The sequence below is a fragment of the Garra rufa genome, chromosome 15 (assembly GCF_049309525.1).
Source record: "Garra rufa chromosome 15, GarRuf1.0, whole genome shotgun sequence".
Classification (NCBI taxonomy): domain Eukaryota; kingdom Metazoa; phylum Chordata; class Actinopteri; order Cypriniformes; family Cyprinidae; genus Garra; species Garra rufa.
In genome coordinates this window covers 27544451-27572382 of record NC_133375.1, presented here as the reverse complement: position 1 = coordinate 27572382, position 27932 = coordinate 27544451, and the positions used below count along the sequence as shown (strand labels likewise).

Sequence of the window (27932 nt, the reverse complement as noted above, 5' to 3'; positions counted from 1 at the left end):
GTTTGTTCTAAGATACAGCATTGGTAAACACTATTGGTTCCACTGAAAGTAGACTGCATGAAGCGCCTGCTTTGCACAGAGCTCCATGATATAAAATCACACCTGAGGAAATATTCCAAAACAAGATTTTCAACTTTCTGATGCCTAGGAATCCCAAATATGATAATCAAGTATAATATGTTTTCCGTGGACACCCTAGCACCCCCTTGCGGCCCCCTGGGGGCCCCTGAACCACCATTTGAAAACCCCTAATCAAGAGTTGTGATTAAATCAAATAGGGATTGCTGGATCACAGATGAAGCACATAAGGTTTTGGATAAAGTCAAAGGGGAGCTGTTAAACCCAGACAGTGGTGTCCTGGATGAATTAAACCCATTTGTGGCCTAAATCACTCTATCAACAGGGACCCTTCATTCAGAAAATCCTCCGTCCCAGGACACCAACCACTCTGTTTGCCATAGCTTATCTCAGAAGTTATGAGAATAAATAGAAAGCTTTATGAAACCAAACAAAGACCAAATGAATCCTTCCCCCACTTCAGGCCCCCCATGTGGACTGTAAAATCAAACAGAACAGTACGGTTTCCCACGGTCGTCACAGTCTGATTAGGTAAAAAATTACAGAAGATGTTATTTTAATTCACCGTCTTGCAAATATGAGAGGTCAAATATCCCGTCTGGGAGAGGATTGAAAGAACAATTGTGAAGCACTTTAATTACAGTGTAGTGGTGACAAAAACACAATTGTTCACTCATGTGAGACCGCTGGGCATCTTATCTTGGCACATGGATCAGAACATTTTGTAAAGTAAACGTTTCCAGGTCTTGCATGCCATCTATAGTTGATTTTAGTCAGTTTTAAAGTGACAAACCACCCAAAAAATTAACATGTTGGGATCATTTACCCACTTTTGTTTTGGTTTAAACTTAAAACTATGAAAAACCATGACTTCTGTGGAATATAAAAAAGATATTTTAAAGAATTCTGCTAACATTTTAGGTTCTCTTGTGTTCCTCAGAAGAAGGAAATGCATACAAGTTTGGAACAACATGATGGTTAACAATTGAATTTTCCTTTTTTGGTTGAACCATTTAGCTTTATAAGCTTTCAAAGAAAGAGAGTGGAAAAGCCCCACATTTAGAAGAAAGCCTGGCGGGCGCTTAATCTGTGGGCACATATCTGCCTTTTGATGCCCGATGCCAATCACAATCAGTGTTTTGTTCCCGGCACGGGTTCCGGTGCCAATCGGCAGGCCCCACATCATCTGATCCGCAGCAACCCAGCCACCCTACACACCCCTGGAGCCTCGCCGTGTTCCTGCCACCGCTCTTCTCCTCTCCTCATCCCTCTACCTTTCCGCACCCTCCCTCCATCCACACCCGTGGCTCTCTTCTCCCCCACTGCCCGGTGCTCTCTCACATTCCTCAGGTCTGCACACAGAGCCGCATTGTGTGTGTGTCTTACAGAGCACACAGTCAGGGCTCATTTCGGACACACACATCCAACAGGGTGTGTGCACAGTCGCACCGATAAGTACACACACATACACATATCCCTTCATAAAACTAATAGACATGCATTCATGTGCGCACACGACCACAAACGCACATGCTGATTTTCATATGTGCACACTGTATACACACTCATCTACATACACAGGATGTCTCACACCGAGGCCGAGATTCCAGTATCCGTATTCCTTCTTTTATGCTTTTGCTCGCTTTTTGGAGTTTGATCTTTTAATCCCTCGAGCATTACACATTTTCTCTCCTCCTCTGTTCCCACAGTGGGATAGATGATATGGTAGATGTTTTATTGTGATTGGATGGTGGGACAGTTACATAAAGGAAATAAAATTGTTGCCAATTGAACTAGGGAAGACACAACAAAAATACTACAATGGAGAATTTTTGCTAGTTTTAGCAACAAAATAAGTCACCATTTAAAAGCAAGCCACTTTATAGTTATATAATCAAAAGATCAGTTTTTCTTCAAAAGATATGAAGCATTCAGGAAAAAAAAAATACACATATATCACATATATAATTTATTTTTATATTTTCAGTTTTCATTTTATTTTTAGTTTACTTTAGGAGCTACTAACTTTTATTTGCTTCTGTGATTTTTTTTTAATAAATATTTTGTTACATTTGATATTTCTATTTAGCTTTTTTTGTTTTAGTTTGTTTTGTCATTCCATCATTTCAATTAATGAAAGTGACTGTTAATAGTTTTAGCTTTAGGTTTGATTTCATTTTAGATTTACTTTTAGTTTTAACATTAACAAAACTGCCAGTGAAACAAAGAGCTGCTGTTTAACCGCTTTGGCTGAACAAGACATTTATTTGGACTGTAATAACAACTTCTCTGAAGCAGCTGGCTCTCTACCAGAGAAATAATGTTTAAATTTAGTCAGGTTTTGCTAAGGATTGAAGGCTAGTTGTTTGTTAGTTGATTAGGTTGATGTCAGTTTAATAAGTTGGAACTGTGACATTGTTGAAACAAAAAGACAATATGTGACCCTGGACCACAAAACCAGTCACAATGGTCAATTTTTTAAATAAATAAGTTTTTCATTGATGTACGTTTGTTAGGATAGAACAATATTTGGCTGAGATACAATTTAAAAATCTGGAATGTAAAAAATCGAAATACTGAGAAAATCGTCTTTAAAGTTGTCCAAATTAAGTTCGTAGCGATGCATATTACTAATCAAGAATTAAGTTTTGATAAATTAACAGTACAAAATGTACAAAATATCTTCATGGAACATGATATTTACTGCAAAAAAAGACATCCAAAATATGTTAAATAGCACCAGTAGCATTGTTTTTGCAGTAATAACTCCTTGCAAGACTGTTGAAGTGTTATTGAAAACTGCAAATATATCTGATGCATCAGGTCTGATGATGTTCACACTATATGTATGAGCACCCATGGTTCTCATACTCACAGTGTTTGACATTTTCTTGAGTTTTTAATGGTCATGTGCAACCTAGTGGGTCAAAATCTTTGAAACAATGAAAGTATTTTGGTTCTCCAAGTCTCTTTTCTGAGCAAAGGCCATTCTGATGCACTTTCATACAAAAGCACAGAGAGAAAGCCCACCACTTGCCAGGAAAGGGCAATGAGGGGAGGGGGTGAATGGGTTTTGGATGGAATTGTTCTTGAGACAGAGGAGTGGCGGAGTTTTTTTCCCAATGGGGTGGGCTGGGGGCCTGATATGGCTCGTATTTCAGCGCTCATGGGGGTCGGGGTTGGACTCACTTTTTGGGATATACTAAGATTCATAAATGCGCCAGTGGACATAAAACCGCGGAGCTCTGACAGACGCGGTGGGTTCTGTCTGTGTGTGCCTGGCGTCGGATCCTCCCAAATACATCCACTTTCACACTCCCCGCGAGCACAGAGCTGCCGCTCCGCCGGTTCCTCGGCGACCTTCACCCTTGAGGACCTGCATGTCTAATCTTTAGACATGTTCAGATTAGTGGATTCACGGACTCTCCTGCTACTTGTAGCAACGCATTGCGTTTTGCTATCCCTTGTAAGATGTCAACAAGAAGATGACCGTAAGTTGGAGTTTTTCACATTGAAATTCAAAAGTATTCTGCTAAACAAAATTGTACGGTGTTGCCATGGTGACATGAGAGGAAAGTTTGGAATGGATCAGTTTGGTTTGCGCGTTTCACCTCTGGACTGTGGAATGTCTTTGGCTCAGTTATTAAACATAACACCGCATGCTTGTATTTTAAATCTAAGTTTGCAGATATCTTTTGCAAAGTCTGACACTGCAAACAAGCGACGCGACTTACGCGAGGCGTTAAAACGCAAAAGCTGCATCGCGCTCCATTGATTTGAACGTCCTGGTTTTCACTCGTCGGTCACACGCAGTGCAGACAGAATGACAGATGCGGAGGTAACGCGACAGGTTAACGCGCTCAGACTTTTGTTTGTAGGCTATTAGATTCCTAAGTTACCTAAAAGGTAAAGAGCAAAACAGTTAAAGTACCAACGTTAAAAGTTAATCAGTGCGCAAAAGTGATGCTCGCCAAGTAACTTTCTCCTGAGGAGGTTACTATAGCAACAGTACGCAGTTCGAGCACTTTCAGCTGGATAGGATCAGTCTCATTACGGTACAGTGACAAAACACGTATCGTTCTGTCATTACTTATTACTTAAATATGCATTTAATGTTATAAAATAGTTGACTGATTGTGCTAGTAGCGAGTTGCTGACAAAATTGCTGACAGAAAAAAGCAAGCTCCGTAAGACTCATTGAATTATTAGATGTATTATTTCCTATTTTTGAATGCAGGAACAAGTTTCAAGATTACAAAACAAACTTACTTTAAAGTTTCCAAGTAATTTTCATTATGTAGGCTACTTAAAGTGTTCATTTTCTTTATAATGGGATACCTAGAGAAAATATTGACAGTCTTTAGAGTTCTCAGAGGAACTTAACCCAGTGTGGTGAACTGAGGAAAGTTTGTTTAATAAGTGTTATGTGTAACCATTTCAGCATTATAATGTCTGATCTCCATATATCGGCCATTAATACATGCTCTAGTGGTAGTGTGAGTTCTGTTTCACTCAAGATTAGAAGCAAAGCTTTCTACAAGGGTTCAAACGGTGCACCATTAGCACACGTGCAAAGGGTTTGGGAAGCAAAAATATCTCGGGTTTAGTTCAGGGGATTTTACGTCGATTAAAAGGAGATTTGGGGAACTAGGTTTGGTGGGTGGATAGGGAGGGAGTCTGTAGAATGCTGTTTAAAATGCCAAAACATCAGACTGGCAACCTCAGGGAGGCACAAGCATCTTGGAAGAGTGTCATCTGTGATATTTGGTAAACTTTAAAGTGATAGAAGAATAATGACCCAGATGATGATCTCCTTGTGTTTTTACTGTGCTCTGTAATTGAGGAAATGTTAATCACACAAAATGCTTGCTTATGCCGGCCAATATTTGCATCCAAGATAAGTGGATTTTCCATTTTTACAGTTTAGGTCTGAACGGCTATAACTGTTGCATTCATGTGCACTAGGGCTGGAAGTTAAAGGCAAATTACACTTTCATATGAATATTTGAAAAGCAAACACATCAAGGGGTCCTGTGTGTGTGAGGGCTGTCCTTTCCGACCCATGAGGGTGTGTTTGTCCTGGTGGTAAGTGAGACCATTAGATCCAGATGGAGCTTTCGAGAGGGGTGTGTTTGCATAAGGCACCAGGCTGTCAATGCAGCCCTGTCTGTGTTTGAGAAAGCCCCATTCATGGCTAGTTTAGTAGATTTGGGGTTCAGTTACAAATACGCAGACTACAGGAGCCCACATTTTACACCCGGGTGTCAGATATGCGCCCTGCAAATATTACTAGCTAGTGTTGTGGTGGAAGTACAATCACAATGTAACCAGATGTCAGGTGGACAGAAATGAGAATTTTGTGTATGCATATAAATAAATAAATAAATAAATAAATAAATATATATATATATACACACACACACACACACACAATTTAGAATATTGTAAATATATTAATGTTTTATTAAATATATTAAATATTCTAAAATATATATGTGATATATACATTATGAGACCATACATCTTGCTTTTTAAGGAAGAGGTTGATATTTTTATTGTCGCTCACCTGTCTCTTACCCCATGCACTCCTTTCTGTCGCCCCCTTCTGGTGGCTGCAGAGGAAGACTTTGGCGGCTGCGTCCAAGATGGCCAGCAGTATGCAGACCGTGCGGTATGGAAGCCAGAAGCTTGCCGCGTCTGTGTGTGCGACGCAGGGGCAGTTCTATGTGACGAGGTCATCTGTGAGGACCTGAGAGACTGTGCCAATCCCATCATTCCACCTGGAGAGTGCTGTCCCATCTGCCCAGCTGACACCGACGAACCTATCGGTCCGCTCTCTGCTTATACACCTTTCATTGCCTATCATATCTGTCCTGCTACCTGTCTGCTCTGAGTTCTGTTACCTATGACAGTGTCACATACCACTGGAATGCACTAGTTGGTCATGTGATGGTGGTCAGAACTCAAAGCAAACATTTAAAGGAAAGAAAGCAACACTTTTAAGTTTTACCTTTGCATTATAATGCAAATTGTGTTTTTCAGTTGAAGAGTTTTATGGCTGAAATGTGTCCACTTTGCAATTTACTTTTACAGAAATAACACAATCAAATGCTTTTTTATTTTTAGACAAACAAAAAGGAAATTTAAGACTGTATATAGTGGTCATGTTTTGAGCTTACTTATACTTTAGTTTCATAATGTTTCATTCTGAGGATGATTTGACTTTTTTAGTTAAAGGAATGAGTATAGCATTATATTATATTACAGTAAGCTTTCATAATAAAAAATGTAACACAAAAAGAATACATTTGTTGAAAGTGGACACAGTTTGGCCATAGACCGCTTTCGTTTGGAAAAATAGCTGAAAAACAAGACAATGAGTGTTTGAATGAGAAGTCATGGCACAACCTCATTCAAACAACCTAATTAACAAAAAATTTAGAAGTGTTCTTTCAAACTTTTCAATCATTTCATGTTCAGTCAACCTTGAAAACTGATAATGTTCATTTTCAAAATTGTGTGTGTTTCTGCTACAGATACACACAATAATAAGACGAACATAATTATCAAAATATGCAGAAATGTTTTTATACACTCCTGCTCACTGTAATCAGCTCATGGCACTGATACAGAATGAGTTTTTACTAAATATTTATTTTATTATTAATTTTTTTCAATCTAATTTAATCATGTTTTAAACTGACCATGAGCTTGCACCTTCATATTCTGCTATTAACAATTTAACTGAAGCAGACTGGGATAAGAATGATGCTGTTTTGGTACATGGCCTAGTGGGGTGCTGCTGAGTTGGTCTTTTCAGCTATGTAGTTTCAGCAGGGAATAGCAGTTCATTAGTCCTTACAGTAACACTGAGTGTCTGACTAGTTTACCGTCCTCATTATGAGTCAGTATTAGCTGATTACTCCATTCACAGCCCATTTTTTCCCTGACCCTTTGGTGGCCTTTAGTTTGATGAGCCAACAGTATTATTATGAATGAATGATTCAGATGTTATGACTCCAGACAGGCTGTTCTGCAACACTGGTTGATTATGTGTTTGAATGTTTGAATGTTTGCTAATTGATAGAATACATGCCAAACTACTTCCTCCTGTGTCTAACTGTCCATTTTTATCTTCCCTTCATCCTGTGACATGATTCAACAGAGTCACTTGGTGCAAAGGTAAAACCTTGATTTATATATCATGGTCTATTTAAAAATGCTTAATATTCTAAAGGTTTAGATTGAGAATAAATTATATAATTGTATAATAAGTCTTAAATATGTTCCTTCTTACTCTACACAGGGACAGAAAGGAGAACCAGGCGATATTGCAGATGTAAGTCATTTCACCAGTAAACACTTTTATGTTTTAGACTGATTTTACCAAAATGTAATGGGAAGATAATATTTATTTGTTTGTTTCTTGTAGGTTGTAGGACCAAGAGGACCCGCTGGCCCAATGGTGAGAATAATCATAAACTCTTTTGTAGTTGATTTCAAAGTAATTGGTCAAACATCATAGCCCTTCTCCACTAGGGGGCTCCCCAGAACGTTTATTTGAATATACTGTTGTCCCGTTTACTTCAGTAGCCTACATAATTTACTTTTTGACTTTTACATTTGTATAATACATTTGATTTTTGTGATTTTTAAGGGACCCCCAGGAGAGCAGGGACCACGTGGCGAGAAAGGACCCAAGGGTGAGAAGGTAAGGCATTTCATCTTTTCAAACTTTTTTTCTCAGACTTGTTAGGTAAAGTGATGTCAGACCTTATTAGCGGTTATCCGGGGGCAGTAGACACACTCTGCAGGATGCTGTCATGTGAAAAGGCTTTAGTTAATCTCTTTTCTTTTCTGCTCATATGCCCTGTGATTTTTTTCCCACCCCTTAGGGAAATCCCGGCCCAAGAGGAAGAGATGGCGAGCCTGGTACACCTGGAAACCCAGGACCCCCTGGACCACCAGGACCTAATGGTCCCCCTGGACTTGGAGGAGTATGTTTCTCTTCTACTTTCATCTACTCTTTAAGTTTGTGTCTGCCATTTTGCAGGGTTACTTAAATGTGCTTTCCTGTGTGTGTGCAGAACTTTGCTGCTCAGATGGCTGGAGGTTTTGATGAGAAGGCAGGAGGTGCTCAGATGGGTGTGATGCAGGGACCAATGGTGAGAAAAAAAGCAATGTTTTCAAATGCAAACATGTGCATGTTTATAATAAATAACTTGAAATTGTATGCGACCCATTTTAATCTGCAACCCATTTTAAAAGGATCTCACATCAAGTCAATATTATAAAGTACTCAGTTTGGCTAATATAGATCTATCAGAATAAGACAAATATTAATAGTTATTATAGTATAGAGTTCTGTAATTCATAAACTGTTTTATGAAAAGTTGGTAAAGTCTGCCCCCTATGCAGAATGCTCTGTAACGACATTTAATTTCAATATCAATTTTTCAATTTTAGTGTGCATGACAAACATTTTATATTCATATTAGCTAGTTTATTTTCCTACACACATACAAATAATAAACAAAAAATAAAATAATGTGCAAACAACATGCACAAATGAATAAAACTCACCTGAAGTTTTAATATTTAGGATTGAGATGAGCATAGTCCTATATTTAAGAGACTGCTTTATAATTGTACTTTAAGATTTCTATGACTGAAGCGAATAAATCCAATGCCAAAAGTAATTTTTTAACAAATGATTGAACTTTGCAACATACAGTTGCAGCGTATATCATATGAGGAGACTCAAATGCCTGTTTTTAATCTTTAGTGCCCCCTACTGACTGATTTAGGCACAAATGCATTTTCAAATGCCACCTGTTCTCATAAAGTTACAGTGCTTTGTTGATTCAAAGCTTGTAACATATAAACATATACCCAAAATAAACATGGGTGGTTACTAAAAATAAATCATACACAATGAAACAAATGAATCTTAGACTTCAACTAGCTTTGAAATATAATCTATAAATAATTGGAAAAAACAACACAGCGATGCTTTTTGTATTTATGTGTGTCATATTTACCATGCTGAATTTCAACTTTATCTGTTTCTACAGGGTCCAATGGGTCCCCGTGGTCCTCCCGGCCCCTCTGGAGCACCTGTAAGTAAATGCACATCATTCATAATCATTTCATATTTCCAGTTTATTGAAAAATACAACATAATGCCTACACACAAAGCTACCATTGATGAGACAGATATGAGTAATATGCACCAACCAACGCCAACATCTAAACCCACACTGTTATTTGTTTCCATTCCAGGGCCCACAAGGTTTCCAAGGCAACCCTGGAGAGGCTGGTGAACCTGGCCCTGCTGTGAGTGTCCCAAATCATACCTACACGCACACACATTTGACATTTTATATGCCCACGTACTACATGTCCCACACAGTTAACACATTCGGATATGCATAACAAGATTGGCATGGCTTTAGAACACAGTGTAGTTTATTCAGTTTATAACAATTGTTTTACTATAGGGTGCCCTTGGACCCCGTGGCCCACCTGGACCCCCTGGAAAACCCGGTAGTGATGTGAGTAGTTTTTGCCACTGGCTTGATATTGAACCTTTTCTGATTGTTGAATGCTTTACAGATACTAACTACAATGTCTCTGCCTGCCCTTCTTCCAGGGTGAGGCTGGCAAACCTGGTAAGGCTGGTGAGCGTGGACCCCCAGGGCCTCAGGTAAACAACATACACAAATGAAGACCAGCCATTTTAGTCACTTGTTTGTATTCTGATGATGGACAATTGTGACCCTGGACCAAAAAAAAAAAACTGTAATAAGTAGCACAGTTATATTTGCAACAATAGCAAATAATACATTGTATGGGTCAAACTTATTAGGATATTAAGTAAAGATCATGTTCCATGGAGATATTTTGCAAATTTCCCACTGTAAATATATTAAAAACTTAATTTTTGATTACACTGTAAAAAAAAAAAGTTGTTTCAACTTAAAAAAGTGTTTTTGAAGTAATTTTAAGATTACTCAACTCAAATATTCAGGTTTTCATGTAGTACAACTTAACATTTTATGTTTTAACTTGAAATTTTAAGGCAGCATAAACATTTACTTTTTTAAGTTGAATCAACTTTTTTTCCACAGTGTAGTAATATGCATTGCTAAGAACTTAATTTGAACAACTTTAAAGGCGATTTTCTCAATATTTAGATTTTTTTGCACCCTCAGATTCCAGATTTTCAAATAGTTATATCTCCAATTATTGTCCTATCCTAACAAATCTCAATTTTAAAAAAACGGACCCTTATGACTTAGGACCCTTAGGTCCAGGGTCACATATAATCACACTTTTCCAAAGATGCAGTATAATCACTAAATAGGTTTGTTATTTTTGACAGGGAGCCCGTGGATTCCCTGGAACCCCTGGCCTTCCTGGCATCAAGGGACACAGAGTGAGTTTCAGCTGGAATTAGTTATTTTTCTGTATGTTTATTTCTGTATAAATACATGCATTTAACCTTTGAATGTGTTTGTAGGGACACCCAGGTCTTGATGGAGCTAAAGGAGAAGCTGGTGCTGCAGGTGCTAAGGTACAGCAACATAAACATAGTCAGCTAAAACACCCAACTCTGACAGATGAACTCTGTAAAATTGATCTATAATCATATCTGACAAACAAGTTTCACAGGGTTTTCAGGGTTTCAGATTTGTAACATATGCTTATCAAATGTATGTAGTACGGCCTTATTGTTTGCAAATCTGCTTTGGAACAATATATTTTATTGAATAATTGAATTTAATTGAATTTCCACATGGATTTTAAATTATAAAGATATTTGAAACTATAAGTATTCCTATAAAAACACAAACCCTTTGAGAAATGGATGCACTACAGATAAACTATACGAAAAGTCATGCTAAAACACTGTCTATGCTCATTTTTGACAAAAAATCATGTAAGAATAAACTGCACACAGATTTCACAGGGCATTAGAATTATAACAGACCATTACCAAATGCTAATGTAGTTGTAAGGCATTATTGTTTGCAAATCTGCTCTGGAACAATCTAAATTATAAAAATAATTGAATTTAATTGAATTTAATTATGTAATTTGTACAGATTAAAATATTTTAAACTATAATGACTTCTATAAAGATAATAGAACTGGGCTACATACAGTAACATGCTAAATGTTCTAATTCATTTTAATTTGGCTCTGCACAAACTGATTTGACCTAACATTGTACAACTGTAATGTATAATCAGTCTCCTTTCTCTTCTTCCAGGGTGAATCTGGTGCTAATGGTGAAAATGGTGCTCCTGGACCAATGGTGAGTACCTAGCAGTGATGCGCGGGTTGATCCGAAATGAGCGGGTGCCTGCAGTCACCCGCGGTTACGAGTCATCCAAAAATATTTTTAATGATATTCGGGTCGCGGTCGGTCGGGTCGTTTGAAATAAAGATGCCAATTAAACCTTTGTAATTTAAATAGTACTAGACAATTTTCTATGAAATATATAGACTTGCACTTTATTGGCTGAATAATATTTACCTTTTGAATGTTGAGCGTTATTAACTGTTGAATAAATGCTGACGCGGGACAAAATGCCCGATTTCCCAACACGCTGAACTGAGCAATGCCATTGTACCATTTTAATAGGCTACTTTTAAACGCATATAGCTCAGTAATGTCAGTTTTATGTATTTTCTGAGAGGGGGTGGAATTTTTGTTGGGAAAGTCGGGGGAGAGACGCACACTTCGATTAGACCTGATAAACACATGCAGCATCTTAATTGTTAAGAAAATGGTATTCCTAATAAATGTATTGAATATTTTGATTATGTCCAATGCTTCTCTTTCTTTTTGGAATTATTAGACACATTTCACTGTCTTTTCAAATGCCTAGGTCTGTTTAATTTCCGAAATTATAAAATTTAGCACTATTTTAAACGTTTATTCAAGCAATAATATATAAATTATCTCATGTATATGCTTGTTTAAAACCAGGGATTAAAAATGAATTCCAAGTAAAAACGGTATTTTTTCTTTACATTTCCAGAGAGTGAAACAAACGAAATTAAACATTACTTAATAAATTCAAGGCACTATAATTTCCTTATTCATTTGATACAACTATAGCTATACAATTAATATATATAAAATAATACTATTATGTCATATTCGTGATTCCTGAATTTATATATGAAAACTTCGTTTTGAAGTGCATTCGTCATGTTTGTATAAGAAAAGTCGTAGCCTATTAAGTTGATTTAACATTCTTGATCATTTTTAGAAGAAGTTAAGAAAAAAGGAATTAGCTTGTAGTCTATATATATTTAAGGCTATAGGCTATCTTTTTCTTAACTTTTATTACACTGTAGATCGAAATAAATAATTCTTGATCATATTTAACATCGGAGAATCACTGACACTATTTAAATCTGTATAAAGGAAAGACAAAATAAATCACAACAAGAACAATCTGTATTTTTCTTGTAATCAAGAACATTCTTTTGACAAAATTACCTAATTAATGCCAAATGATGTTTGACAGTGAACGCATCTCCACCGCATATCCGCATATATTCGCTGGTGTCAGTCGCAAATATTAAACATGCAGGTCAGGAAGCGGGTCGGGTACAATATTTTATTTTTATTTTGCGGTCCGAGTTGCGGGCAGGTTAGTTGAAAATGTTGGTCGGGTTCGGGTTGTTTATACTTTGACCCGCGCGTCACTGGTACCTAGAGTCAGAAATGGCCTGATGATCCATTTAGCTGTAGTTTTCTGACACTGCCATAGTGCATCTAACACTCTCCATCCTGTTTTCTTCTTTTTTTGTCTATCAGGGTCCTCGTGGTCTGCCCGGTGAGAGAGGTCGTTCTGGACCTTCTGGTGCTGCTGTAAGTGAACACTTAGATAACTGGCCTACTTAAGTATACTATATTTCGTAGCTGAGGCTGGTTTTCAGCTATAATGATCTACTAATGTCTGTCCACAGGGTGCCCGTGGTAATGATGGTCTGCCTGGTCCTGCTGGTCCTCCTGTAAGTGCATTTCCTCACTTCCTCATGTGTAGGAAGATTTAAATCATAGTTCCCTTTTTATTTTGACTAGTGCTAATGCTGTTGCTAATGCTAACTAAAGGTAAACCCATATATGCCTAGAAATATCAAGGTGGAAATTTTTTTTTGAATTTGTATAATCTGTTTACAAATAAAAAAAAAACATTAAAGGGATGTATAGGGTGCATGAGGAAGTTAACATGCCTGTGATCATTTGTTGATGTTTTTGCCCTCAGGGCCCTGTTGGTCCTGCTGGTTCTCCAGGTTTCCCTGGATCCCCTGGTTCTAAGGTAAAATACCAGTCATCTACAGCACTTCACTGTAACCCAACCCTTAAATTTAAGCATTTTTTATTTACAAATTAGGAAAACCATTATCCTTGATAATGAGAAATGATGATCACTCTTACAGGGTGAAGCTGGTCCCACTGGAGCTCGTGGACCTGAGGGCGCACAAGGACCCCGTGGAGAGGCTGGTACACCTGGATCACCTGGACCCGCTGGCGCATCTGTAAGTAAAATTACAGATATTATGACAAGCAAACTATGATTTGATTTTCCTAATCAGTGTAATTTGTACAGTATTTTGAATTTAAACATTCACATTTTGCAGGGTAACCCTGGTACTGATGGTATTCCTGGTGCTAAAGGATCTGCTGTGAGTATATCTATATAATTTATTATTCTGTTTTCTCATTTCTCTCTATATTTTAAAATAATTTTCAGCCTTAACACTGGTCACACTGTTGTGGTGAATCTATAATGAACATTACTCTCTTTTGTAGGGTGGCCCTGGCATTGCTGGTGCCCCTGGTTTCCCAGGACCCCGTGGCCCACCAGGACCTCAGGGAGCTACTGGACCTCTTGGGCCTAAAGGACAATCTGTACGTAATCATGTCTTGAAGCATTTAAAAAGCTTTCCCAGACATTTATCTATTATAGATGATCTAGTTTGCACAGGCTACTGATCTTTCTGTCATTTGAGGATTGCCATTGCAATAACTAAAAACACTCTTATGTTTATACAGGGAGACCCTGGTATCCCAGGATTTAAAGGCGAGGCTGGACCCAAGGGAGAGCGTGTAAGTAACCAACATGATACTTAGCATCAGTCATCTTTTCTATTGTATCACTCACAATATGAAATATTGTAGCAAACTAATCAGTCATATTTTTTTCTTTATAACACAGGGTGTTGCAGGACCTCAGGGAGCCCCTGGGCCATCTGGAGAAGAAGGCAAGAGAGGACCAAGAGGAGAGCCTGGTTCTGCTGGACCTCTCGGACCTCCTGGAGAAAGAGTGTGTATCTTATCTTAATCAGTTTTACCAATTCACTGAATGGTAAAGAACCACACTAATAAGCCCATATGTGTTATCATTTGCTAGGGAGCTCCAGGTAACCGTGGATTCCCTGGTCAGGATGGTCTAGCTGGAGCAAAGGTTGGTGATTTAGACTTACAGCTGGTTACTCATCTAATCTAGCCATGTATTTTCTCTGTACTCATATGTTGTGTACTATGATAGGGTGCACCTGGTGATCGTGGTGTTCCAGGTGTGACCGGCCCGAAAGGAGCAACTGGAGATCCTGGTCGCACAGGCGAGTCTGGTCTTCCTGGAGCCAGAGTAAGTGATTGTGGTATTTCTGGGATTTACCTGAAACTGATTACTTAGGTCAATTTAGATCATCATAACTGTAGAAAACATACATTGCAATCTAAAATCAGTGTTTATGATTGTTAATTTAAAGACTCAACACATTTTTTTTTACCATGTATCTGTTTCTCTTTTAACAGGGTCTCACTGGACGCCCTGGTGATGCTGGACCTCAAGGAAAAGTTGGAGCACCTGTGAGTATCTATGAAATTTAAAGCACTTCCATTTTTGCTTTAACAGCCTGCAAACAGATATACTCTACTGTTCAAAAGTTTGGGGTCCGTAAGATTCTTTAAATTTTCATTCAGCAAGGATGCATTAAACTGAGCAAAAATGTCAGTGAAGACAATTACAATGTTACAATAGATTTCTATTTTAAATAAATGATGAATCCTGAAAAATATTATTATAAAGAAATGCTTCTTGAGCACAAAATCAACACAGAATTATTTCTAAAGCATCATATGACATTTAAGACTGGAGTAATGATTCTGAAAATTCAGCTTTACCATCACAGGAATAAATTACAATTTAAAACATATTAAAATAGAAAACTGTTATTTTAAATGTTAACAGTAATTCACAATATGACTGTTGTTACTTTATTTTTGATTAAATAATGTAGCCTTGGTGAACATTCTACCAAAACCCAAGCTTTTGAACAGTATATGTTTTATCTAAAAAGTGACTCATTTTAGATAATAATCTGTATCTCATTACAGTTCATGGTAGACTTCAGTACTAAATGTCTTATTTATTAAAGGGTGCCCCTGGTGAAGATGGCCGCCCTGGTCCTCCTGGGCCTCTGGGAGCTCGTGGTCAGCCTGGAGTGATGGGATTCCCTGGACCTAAGGGAGCCAATGTAAGACCATTAGAGTTTTTTGCCATATCATCTACTACTAGTGTTCATATTTAGGTCCATACAAATGTTTGGGAAGTGTATGTGCTGTACCTCATTGGATTGTATCTCTCTCTCACAGGGTGAACCTGGAAAACCTGGAGAGAAAGGACTTCTTGGACGCACTGGTCTTAGAGTAAGCCATGTTTCAATGTCTAGATTACCTGCCACTGTGTGTCAATAGACATAAGATCCCCAGACTAAACTCCTATGTGTATAGACAAGGACCAAGAAAATTTAAAAATGTATTTTTCTAATTCATTCTCCCTTTGTTTTTTTCTTCTATTAGGGTTTGCCTGGTAAAGATGGAGAGACTGGAGTTTCTGGCCCACCTGGCCCTGCTGTGAGTATTGCATCACATAAACAATTTTTTTTTCAGTCAGCCAATAAATAACTATAGTCTGAAACACTTCCTTGGAGACTAAATGGTGATTTCATTCTGCTTTTAGGGTCCAGCTGGTGAGAGAGGAGAACAGGGTCAGCCTGGTCCTTCTGGCTTCCAGGTACATTCATATTAATATCAATGAGTAATGAGTAAAGACTCAAGGTGTATTTACTTCTATGTAGTAATAACCACAGTTTCATGGGATCAGGGTTTGTTAAGAATTACTCTGTTTTTGCACAGGGTCTTCCAGGACCTACTGGAGCCCCCGGAGAGCCTGGTAAACCTGGTGACCAGGTGAGGATCACTTAGGATATTTATTTTAATTCTAATCCAGTTATTTTAATCCATTTGTGTTGTTGTGATGTATTAGTGATTTTAAGTGTCCCAATTATGCTAAATTTCTCTTCTATTCTTTCTCTCTATAGGGTATTCCTGGAGAGGGTGGCGCTGCTGGTCCCACTGGACCAAGAGTGAGTTCCTAACTTCTTATCTTTGATTAACAAGACTCCCAATTACCACTGGAAATCAGTAGTAATGTGTCATTACACCAAAGTAACTCTTGCCTGTGCTTCTCTAAGGGTGAACGTGGTTTCCCTGGTGAGAGAGGAAGCAATGGCCCTCAGGGTCTCCAGGGACCCAGAGGACTTCCAGGAACTCCCGGTACTGATGGACCTAAGGTGAGACCCACATCACATCTGACTGAGATTGTGCTCTATTCCATCAAATCTGTCAATTCTTCATTCTTAAGCCCTTAAATAGGCAATGAATGAGTATCTTATTGTTGAAAAGTTTGTGGTTGGTAAGTCTTGTAAGCTCACCAAAAATACATTTATTTGATCAAAAGTACAGTAAAAACAGCAATATAATGAAATATTATTACTGGTTTTTATTTTAATGTATTTTGACATGTAATTTTATCCTTTTTGTTGACAAAGTTGGAATTTTCAGCAGCCTTTACTCCATTTTTCAGTCACATGATCTTTCAGAAATCTTGCTAATATGCTGATTTGAAGCTCATTATATATAATATATAATATATATTATATATAATATGAAATATATTTTTTATAACATTATAAAAGTCTTTGCTGTCACTTTTGATCAATTTAAGTGGATAAACAAAATGACTGACTGTGCCATCTTTCCAACTTCCCCTCACCTCTCTGCTTGATTTCCAACAGGGTGCAATTGGACCAGCTGGCACTGCTGGAGCTCAGGGCCCTCCCGGTCTACAGGGCATGCCTGGTGAGAGAGGAACTGTTGGAATCCCTGGAGCTAAGGGTGACAGAGTAAGTATCTTTAAAAATTGTACAGTCCCTCTTTTCATTGAAAACATCAACGTAATGTCATATCACTTATGTATTAGCCTACTGAATGATTACTATCTCATTTTACTAGGGTGACTCTGGAGAGAAAGGACCTGAAGGTGCTCCTGGCAAAGATGGCTCTAGAGTAAGTGCAATAAAGACAGCAGGTGTAAAAAAATGTCTTGCTTTTTTCTTGCTCATCATAAGTAATGATGTTTCTGTCATCTTTTTACCAGGGTTTAACTGGTCCAATTGGTCCACCTGGTCCTTCTGGTCCCAATGGCGCCAAGGTGAATGTTTCATCCTTACTGTGGTCTTCAAAAAATAAAAAAATAAAAAAATAAATACTTGAGGGGATTGTTTAATTTTCTTGTTTAATTACACTTTTTCTTGTCTTACAGGGTGAAACTGGTCCCATTGGCTCAATTGGTGCTCCTGGTTCTCGTGGTGCCCCTGTAAGCAAAACATTTGTTCACTTTTTGTTCAATGTGATTAGTGTAACTTATTAGACAGCAAATGGAAGACATAATGGAGTTTGTGGTTTGTCAAGTGGTTATCTTTAGGTTTCTTCTTATTCATTATCTTTTTGACCTCCTTTTAGGGTGACCGTGGTGAGATTGGTGCACCCGGACCTGCTGGCTTTGCCGGACCTCCTGTAAGTAAAAACACAGTTGCAAAAAGCCTATAGACTGTCATTTATCATAAAATATCTTTTCCATTATAGTTTTGACTCCACTAAAATTAATTGGTACAAAAACAGCCATTTAAAGGGATGGTTCACCCAAAAATGTAAATTCTGTTATTAATTGCTCACCCTCATGTAGTTCCAAAACTGTAAGACCTTTGTTCATCTTTGGAATACAAATTAAAATATTTTTGATGAAATCCAAGAGCTTTCTGACCATGCATAAACAGCAACAAAACTAACACATTTTAGGCCCAGAAAGGTAGTAGGGACATCGTTAAAATAGTCCATTTGACACTATTTTTGGGTGAACTACCCCTTTAATAATATTGCGAATGTAAAGGGTTATTCCGCAAAACAAATATGGGCACTAACACCAGTATACATTATGTATTTATTTCTAAAATTGAATATTCTTCTAGGTGAAATATCTCAGGATTTTGGAATTTTAAAGAGCATCAATAAAATAAATAGAAAAACATAGTTCAAATTAATGTCAAATTGGAAACCCAAAAGATATGCCACATAACTCAATACTATATAGTTGCACTTTAAATAAATGTCAATTCTCTGTTGCTACATTGTAAAAAATTAAGTGGTCAAATAAATGATTAGTGAGCATCTTTAGTATTTAACTTGAAATTAGAGCATTTAGTCATAAGGAAGCTCAATCTGATAAATACCTTGTGTCAATGTCACTCTTTAGGGTGCTGATGGCCAGCCTGGAATTAAGGGAGAGCAGGGTGAGGGAGGACAGAAAGGTGAATCTGGATCCCCTGGACCCCAAGGACCATCAGGAGCACCTGGCCCAGTGGTAAGTGCTTCTGCTTCATATCTATTGATAATCAGAGGCATTTTGTGAATCACTTTTTCACTTTTTCAATGGTTAAAAGAGGCAGTTTTTTAGAAAGCAGCTTGGTTTTGGTTACTGCCACATGGCATCTTTAAAATATTTGTTTAGCTTAGTGCATCAACTTTGTGCTGTTTCTCCATGGATTAAATGATTATATTTAGCTCATCAGTGTTCACTGCTTGATTTCAGGGCCCAACTGGTATTACAGGACCTAAGGGAGCACGTGGAGCCCAAGGAGCCCCTGTAAGTTACTTAATCAATTAGTCAAAAGTAATAATTTACCAGTTACTTTTACAGGAAAGATATTTAATTACATTGAAGAATTGTTACCTAATAATTATATATTTTCCTGTTGTAGGGTGCCACTGGTTTCCCAGGTGCTGCAGGAAGAGTCGGACCACCTGGTCCCAATGTAAGCCCCTCAATATCACCGACATATCTCTGCAGTTCCTTGATATTTAGCTTGAACTGATTGTATTATCATTAACTTATTCTAATCTGAATCTTTTTCTAAAATTATTCTTTTACAGGGTAACCCTGGTCCCGTTGGCCCTGCAGGTGCTGCTGGTAAAGATGGTCCTAAGGGAGTTCGTGGTGATGCTGGTCCCCCAGGCAGAGCAGGAGATAATGGACTGCGTGGGCCTCCTGGTGCTCCTGGAGAGAAGGGAGAGGCTGGAGAGGATGGTCCTCCTGTAAGGCTCAGATTCATTCACACACACTTACTTTTGCATCGAAGGTACGTGTGTATTCTGTACAAGTTCAGTGTTCATTTCTTTTCTCAATTTTTTTTTCTGTGCAGGGTCCTGATGGTCCTTCCGGCCCTGCTGGTCTTGCTGGTCAGCGTGGTATTGTTGGTTTGCCTGGTCAGCGTGGTGAAAGAGGTTTCCCAGGACTTCCAGGACCCTCTGTAAGTAAACAAGCCCACCAGCAACATAATTGCAGTATGAATACCTCTAATCTTCATTCAGTCACTGTTTAAATTCAACTTAAAATGTAGAATAGATTTTAGTGTTTTATTAATAATATCAAGAAAGTGATTAATATGAATTATTAGTATTAAAATGCCTCACATATCTCACATATTTCTAAATATGCCTAGAAAATCTCACAGTGATGCAATGTGATACAAATGATTTGTACCACAGGGTGAGCCTGGCAAACAAGGAGCTCCTGGCTCTGGTGGTGACCGTGGACCTCCTGGCCCCGTTGGACCTCCTGGATTGACTGGACCTGCTGGAGAGACTGGACGTGAGGTAAAGAACACATACATGCATGACATGATAAAATCTGTACCAAACAAGGCAAAATTAGACTGCAATAAAGATCTGAAGTGAAGTCAGTGAACACTTTACTGAACATTCTCTTCCTATACATATTACAAGACCAGATCTCACTCTTCAGTTCTGTTTGTTCTCAGGGTAATCCTGGATCTGATGGTCCACCTGGTAGAGATGGTGCTACTGGTGTGAAGGTGAGAGAAAAAACTCATATAATATCCCTGTGTTGTCCTCTTGTCTTTGTGAATCACAAAACAGTCCATCTTGACCAGATAATCTTAATTCCATACAAGTAGACAAATTACTATTTGTAACATGCACTGGGGTCCAAAACTAAAAACACTGGAGACCTCTAGTTAAATTAGTTTTTGTATTGCTATTTTGAAATTACTTTTCTGTTTTATACTAATTTTTTATTTTTTATTGAAATTACTTTTGGAATAAAATGTTGCACAGATGAATTTCCAACCAGCCGTAATATAGAATGTGTTTTACTTGTTCTTCTCTAGGGTGAGCGTGGTAACACTGGCCCGATTGGTGCTCCTGGAGCTCCTGGTGCACCTGGTGCTCCTGGTTCTGTTGGTCCAATTGGCAAACAGGGAGACAGAGGAGAGAATGTGAGTACAATAACTTCAGAAATCATTTTCAATAATATAATGATTATATCTTCTGCAAACAAGAATGCATGACTTCAGAGTAATACATCTACGAATATGAAAGTTGTGGTCTGCTACAAATGTTACATAAAACACATTAGTGTTACACCATTAAATCCAGATCTAACATTCACATTTCTCCCAAAAAAATTCACCTGTGAAATAATAAGCAAGATCACCCTTAAAGAATAAAAACCCAGATCTAAAGAGTTTTTAGCATTGTTCACCACTTATATTACATTAAGCATTTTCATTTATTATGTACCATCTTTCTTTTTTTCTAAAGGGCCCACAAGGACCTGCTGGAGCCCCTGGACCTGCTGGAGCTAGAGGCATGGTTGTAAGTAAATTTTACAATGGATCCAAACAGAACACTGAAAATATTACATACACTAAATGGGTATTAAACATACACTAAATGTGACCCTTAACCACAATTCCTACCGTAAATATCTTAAAAAGTTTTTTTTTTTTAATTAAGATGCACCCTCAGATAATTTTTTGCACCCTCAATTGAACCGGCAACCTTTGGGTTACAAGCCCAACTCTTTCACCATTAGGCCATGGCTACCCCAATGACATCAAAAGAGTAACTTAATTTAGTTATAATGCAAATATTACCCCTGATGTGGTAACATCTAATTTACCTGTTGAAGTATTTTTGAAGTTAAAAATATTAATTAAGTCACATCAGGTCATTTTTTGTAGTTTTACTTTATATGTTGATAAACCTTTTCCATTTCTCTGCATCAGGGACCCCAAGGACCTCGTGGTGATAAGGGTGAGGCAGGAGAAGCTGGAGAAAGAGGTCAGAAGGGACACAGAGGATTCACCGGTCTGCAGGGTCTGCCTGGACCACCTGTGAGTCTCTTTTGCAAGTCTTGGTTTTTATAAACAAGTTACAGTGGTGAAGTACAGATATTTGATATGCTTACATTTCTGTTGTGTCTTTTTAAAAAAGGGTTCTCCTGGAGACCAGGGTACCGCTGGACCTGCTGGACCAAGTGGAGCTAAAGTGAGTGTGGCTCTCAGCTAGTATCTGAGACAACACACAATTTAGCCACTTCCTTTAATGCTCAGATGGATTACTAATGGTCTGTTTAACCCATATTACTTGCAATAGGGACCTGCAGGACCTGTTGGACCAGCTGGTAAGGATGGTTCTAATGGTCAGCCTGGACCCATTGGACCACCTGGACCTCGTGGACGCTCTGGAGAGTCTGGCCCAGTTGTAAGTGCATATAAACAAGCACTCATTCAGTCACATAAGGTTGATTGACATGAAAAGAACATGTCTGATTCATTTAGTCTTTCTATCTGCTCTCTTTAGGGTCCACCTGGTAACCCTGGACCCCCTGGTCCTCCTGGTCCCCCTGGCCCTGGCATTGACATGTCTGCTTTCGCTGGGTTGTCTCAGCCTGAGAAGGGACCCGATCCTCTGCGTTACATGCGTGCCGATGAGGCCTCCAGCTCTCTTAGACAGCATGATGTGGAGGTGGACGCCACACTGAAGTCAATCAACAGCCAGATTGAGGACATCCGCAGCCCAGATGGCTCCCGCAAGAACCCAGCACGCTCCTGCCGAGACCTGAAACTCTGCCACCCTGAATGGAAGAGCGGTAGGAAATGATAAAGTCATTCAGAGACAATCTAACAGTAGAAAATGTTCAGTCAAGCACATTTGTGTGTATGATACTCAATGTTTGGTCGCCTGTCCACAGGTGACTACTGGGTGGATCCCAACCTTGGTAGCACTGCTGATGCCATCAAAGTTTTCTGCAACATGGAGACTGGAGAGACCTGTGTGAAGCCCAGCACTCCCAAAATCCCACGCAAGAACTGGTGGAGCAGCAAGAGCAAGGCACAGAAGCACATTTGGTTTGGAGAGAGCATGAACGGTGGATTCCATGTGAGTATAATCCTTACATTTTTAAGATGTGCAGTTTAAATTTTAGTAAAGTGATCACAAACACACCAAACCTCAAAGCAAATCATAAAAAAGTCTGTTTTAAAAAGTTGACAGCTCTGTAAAAGGCACATCTGGAAGTGATTATGAACAGCTGTTCTATTCCTGGCCAGTGTGGTTTGGGGAGCTGTTCATAGTTCTGAATTTCTGTTGGTCCATGGTGCTGAAAATCTCTGTAACATCCTATCACAAACAGCAGGGACAAGGAGCTGGGCTGAAATACTCTGTCGTTCTGCCTGTGTCACTATCTAGTGTTATATTTAATCAGCTCTGTTTTCATTTAGTCATATTAATGTACGTATTTTAAAGATATTTAAAGAAATTTTCTCTTTTCTCTAACAGATCAGCTATGCTGACAGCAGCCAGACTCCTAGTACTACCAGCATCCAGCTGAACTTCCTCAGACTGCTGTCTACTGAGGCCACTCAGACCATCACCTACCACTGCAAGAACAGCGTTGCTTACATGGACCAAGCCACAGGCAACCTGAAGAAGTCCATTCTGCTGCAGGGCTCCAATGATGTGGAGATCAGAGCAGAGGGCAACAGCCGCTTTACATATGGAGTACTTGAGGATGGCTGCAAGGTGAGTCACGCTGTAAAATATAATTTTCAAGCAAAAAAATAATAGCATTACATTTTTAGTTAAATGTAATAAGATGAATTATAATAAATGAAAATATAATATTTATTTTTAAATACAATTTTAATAAAATAAGTTAAAAATTATATACACTACCTTTAAAAATGTGAGGTCAGTACGATTAAAAAAAATATTGAATATGGATGCAGCTAACTAAACACTTTACAAAATATCCATAATTTTACAAAACGTTTCTTTTTCTTAAATAGCTGCTGTTCTTTTGAACTTCCTATTTGTCTGCAAATCCTTAAAATGTATTATGATTCCACAAAAATATTAAGCAGCACAACTTGATTTCAACTTTGATAATAAGATGAAGTTTCTTAAGTACCAAATCAGCATATTAGAATGATTTCTAAAGGATCATGTGACACTTATTCAGCTTTTCCATCATAATAATAAATTACATTTTGAAATATACAGTTGAGGTCAAAAGTTTACATACACCTTGCAGAATCTGCAAAATGTTCATTCTTTTGCCAAAATATGAGGGATAATACAAAATGCACATAATTTTTATGTAGTACTGATTTGAATAAGATATTTAACATAAAATATGTTTACATGTAGTCCACAAGAGAAAACATAATGTATTAAGAGTTTTGTCAGTATCTTCTGTAGCTTCTGAAGGGCAGTAAATATGATATTTAGGCAAAATAAGAAAAATGTATATGTATCTTCATTCTTCAGAAGCATCAGTGAGCATTTGAACCTTCTGTAATAGAGTCCCTCAGTTGTTCTCAGTGTGAAAAGATGAATCTCAAAATAATACAGTCATTGTTGGAAAGGGTTTAAATACACAAAAATGCTGAAAAACCAAATAATATGTGGGACCTGAAGCATTTTTCAGAAGAACAAACAAACAAACAAACAAGCAAAAAATCATTCAAGTTTCATTCAAGTAACAAAACAGTATTACGAATCAGGTGTAGGTAAACTTTTGAAATTCAACTATTATTTTCTTTTGTGGACTTTTGTGAAATATCTTATTCAGGACAGTACTAAATAAAAAATAATTATTATTTTGGCAAAATAATTACCATTTTCCAGATTCTGCAAGGTGTATGTAAACTTTTGACCTCAACTGTTCTTTTAAATTTCACAATATTTTATTTTTATGTTGTTGTTTTTTTATCAATAAGAGACTTCTTATTCATATATATTTCATTTTATTTTATTTCCATTTATTTTATTATATATACCCACTGACATGGTTTTTTCTGCTGTCTTACAGAAGCACACAGGTCAGTGGGCCAAGACTGTGATTGAGTACAAAACTCAGAAGACATCCAGGCTGCCCATCGTGGACATTGCTCCCATGGACATCGGAGGAGCAGATCAGGAGTTTGGAGTGGACATTGGTGCAGTCTGCTTCTTGTAAAAAAAATAAAACATATGTGGATTATGAGATAAGACATGGAAAAATACCAATGACGAGCAATAACTGTGAGGATGCAATACACTCTCCAAATAACGAAATATGGAAGAAAAGAAAAGAAATCTGAAAATTGACGAAAGTTTTTTTTCTCTAAAACACATAAAGTCGTGCTGTCCACGTTTAGTGTGCAGGAAAACCAGCGCTAAATGGGATTGCCCCAAATAGTCTCTCCCTCTGAAATCCAGCCATGTTTCCCACAAGCCCTCAGTGCAGCGCCTCCTCCTGATGGGAGCCAAGAGGAGGACAAAACGAGCAAGTGCAACCAAAAGAGACAGAAACATGGCTTGATGTCATCACAACCTGCAGGGGGTGGGTGGTTGGGTGATGCTGTACAGCATCATGGCTGGATACCACAGTAGTCCCTCCCACTAAAGAAGAAAGAAGGCCATGCCCAGTCCCACTTCACCCTTCCCTCTGCCTCTTGACTGTGACTCAGAAGATAACATCACATTATGCAAGATTTTGTGAAATGTTAAACCTGAGGAGGGAATAAGTTAATATTTACTGTGTATAGTAACAAAAAACCTTGATTCAGTCTGTACTGAAGCAGCCAGATCTATATATTTTCACAATTATATGAGTTTGTGTGTGTGAGCATGTGCCTATACACACCAACAATATTTTGGGGAAAGTGCAGTTCCATTTCTTTCTTTTTTGTTTTTGTAAATGATATTTTTTTCCCATGATTGCCCAAACTAGGAAGTTTTGGTCCCTTAACATAACAGCAAAATAAGAAAAAAAATGAAATAAATTTGGAAACCATTTCTATTTTTTTTGTTTATTTGCATGATCTTCATTTTTCAAGAAAAGCTACCTCACACAGGAAAAAACGAAGTTAAAATCTGGATGTGAACAGAAGCGGCTTGGGGTTCGAGAAGCGTCAGGAAGACCCCCCGGCACGGCTCGGTCCATCTTCAGAAGGTGCTATTAGTATTGATCTATCAGTCAGTATTTCCCACAATTCCCAGACCATCCCACTCCCTAACTAGCCTCATTCGACACACACAGCCTGCTCAGAGGATGCGGAACTATGCGGGATGATCAAAAGACAGAGGGACTCTTTTGGCAATGCCGGAATTTTGCTCCCAAAGGATTGCCGTATCGCTGAACAGGATGTGTGTGTGTGTGAGGGTGTGTATATTTTTGTTATAATTAATATTATTATGATCTTGGTCTTTTTTTTGTTTGTTCTCTCTTTTTGGTTCTGGTTTTGTTACGATTTTAATGTAAATTGAAAATAAAGGAAAAAACAAGGAATTATGAAGTCAGACTTTAATTGTGTTTTTAATCATCATGAGCACAAAAAAGTTAAATGTATGGATTTGGCATTGGAGTATGAATCTAGTGCATGGCTTGTGTGTGTGTGTGTGTGTGTGTACAGTATGTTTGTGAATTTTCTTTTAAAATAAAGGAGGCCTGCAGGATATCAGACATAGGGGCTTGTATAACATGCTTTCTTATGCTTCAAATAGTCTTCTAAAAATACAACAGCATAAAAAGGGAGCTTCAACCACCACAACAAAAGACATCTGGACCCTTAAGGCTTTTAGAAAATGAAGAACATTGTAAGGAAGCACTGAACCTGAACAGTTAATTGGCAGGACAGCAGTTTCAGGCTTGACTTTAGACCTTGTTTATGCTTTGGTCAGTTTTCCATGAGACTAAATGTGTGGCAGACTTAAGGAATAGCTAGAATCTTCTTAGAGGACTTTTTGTGTGACCATTCACAAGAGAATAATCGATCGCTGTGTATTGACAAGTCAGTCACTAAAACAAATCACATTTAAAGAGAAAATCTCACTGAAATCATTATCATAATCATTATGAATCTTAAAAATGGCTGTAAAGTCCTGTGATTCATGCAGAACTAACAAGTTGCTGCATTATGGTTGGTGAAGGGAAAAATGTTACAAAATTTTAATGTCGACACAGTTTTAGCATCATGAGAGATGTGTATATATATCTATATATCTATATCTATATCTCTCTATATATACATACACATACACAAACATATTTACATGTCAGCCATTTGTAAATTGCTTTTGATAAATTAATTTAAAAGCTACAGAAAACTGAGAAAACTAAACTGATGCAGGGCTACATTCTGTAATATAGCTACAGTAAAGGCATTAAAATTTTATTCTCTGGCTTTGGTTCTCGCAAAATATATAATTGGGTCTGCAGACAAGTAAGTATTACAGTAAAAACTTAAACTGACATAAATAATGAAATATACAGGGCCATCATCGGCAGTCGTGTCAGTTTGTTTGGTTCATTTATTTAAATTACAAGCTTAAAATAACACCTTTGGACTATCGTGACAGTTATAGGAAAAGGTGTAAGGACTGTCATGGGTGCCCTTTCAAAAAACTTGGTGCATGACACCCCTGACTATGACTTTTTGGAAAAGATGAGAAGTAATAGAGTGATGCACTAGTCAACGACATGACACCCTGTGTAACACTGGCCTATAAGAGATGGCACAAAAGAAGTCATTACACCATATAAAAGCACACCACAAAAGTTGGATGAGACCAAGAATTTTTAAGGCAATAGTAGCCTTGAGTAAAAATCTTCACATGCATATACTACTGGTCAAAAGTTTTTGAACAGTAAGATTTTTAATGCTTTTTAAAGAATTATCTTCTGCTCACCAAGCAAAAGCAGTGATATTGCAAAATATTTCTACTATTTAAAATAACTGTTTTGAATTTGAATTTTTTAGGATCATTACTCCATCACTACTCTTCAGTGGCACATGTTCCTTCAGAAATCATTCTAATATTCTGATTTGCTGCTCAAAAAAACAATTATTATACTATTATTAACAGTATTATTAAAACATAATAATATTGAGAGTTTTACTATTTAAAATTTATTTTAAATATATATTAAAATGTAATTTATTCCTGTGATTTCAAAGCTGAATTTAGAACATCATTATTCCAGTCACATGATCCTTCAGAAATCATACTCATATTATGATTTTCTCTTCAAAAAACTTGTATTATTATTATGCTGAAAACAGCTAGAATAGAG

General features: G+C 37.7%; 1 protein-coding gene across 2 annotated transcripts; it reads left to right on the top strand.

Annotated features, from left to right (window-relative positions):
* Window positions 1–3297: 3297 nt before the first annotated feature.
* On the top strand, window positions 3298–26154 carry col2a1a (collagen, type II, alpha 1a). 2 transcript variants are annotated; one of them, XM_073818605.1, is made up of 54 exons: window positions 3298–3569; window positions 5697–5906; window positions 7244–7260; window positions 7385–7417; window positions 7511–7543; window positions 7736–7789; window positions 7974–8075; window positions 8166–8243; window positions 9153–9197; window positions 9361–9414; window positions 9579–9632; window positions 9731–9784; window positions 10463–10516; window positions 10601–10654; window positions 11354–11398; window positions 12917–12970; window positions 13069–13113; window positions 13368–13421; window positions 13543–13641; window positions 13744–13788; window positions 13916–14014; window positions 14159–14212; window positions 14322–14429; window positions 14517–14570; window positions 14655–14753; window positions 14924–14977; window positions 15547–15645; window positions 15764–15817; window positions 15971–16024; window positions 16131–16184; window positions 16307–16360; window positions 16492–16536; window positions 16645–16743; window positions 17248–17355; window positions 17465–17518; window positions 17610–17663; window positions 17775–17828; window positions 17975–18028; window positions 18765–18872; window positions 19101–19154; window positions 19270–19323; window positions 19442–19603; window positions 19711–19818; window positions 20057–20164; window positions 20329–20382; window positions 20698–20805; window positions 21131–21184; window positions 21598–21705; window positions 21806–21859; window positions 21968–22075; window positions 22175–22463; window positions 22566–22753; window positions 23153–23395; window positions 24687–26154. In XM_073818605.1, exons 1-54 carry the CDS (start codon window positions 3476–3478, stop codon window positions 24831–24833), a joined length of 4476 nt encoding a protein of 1491 aa, XP_073674706.1. In that variant the 5' UTR covers window positions 3298–3475; the 3' UTR covers window positions 24834–26154. The 2 variants fall into 2 exon arrangements, with proteins under 2 accessions (XP_073674706.1, XP_073674707.1); XM_073818606.1 differs by lacking the exon at window positions 5697–5906.
* The last annotated feature ends 1778 nt before the right edge of the window (window positions 26155–27932 follow it).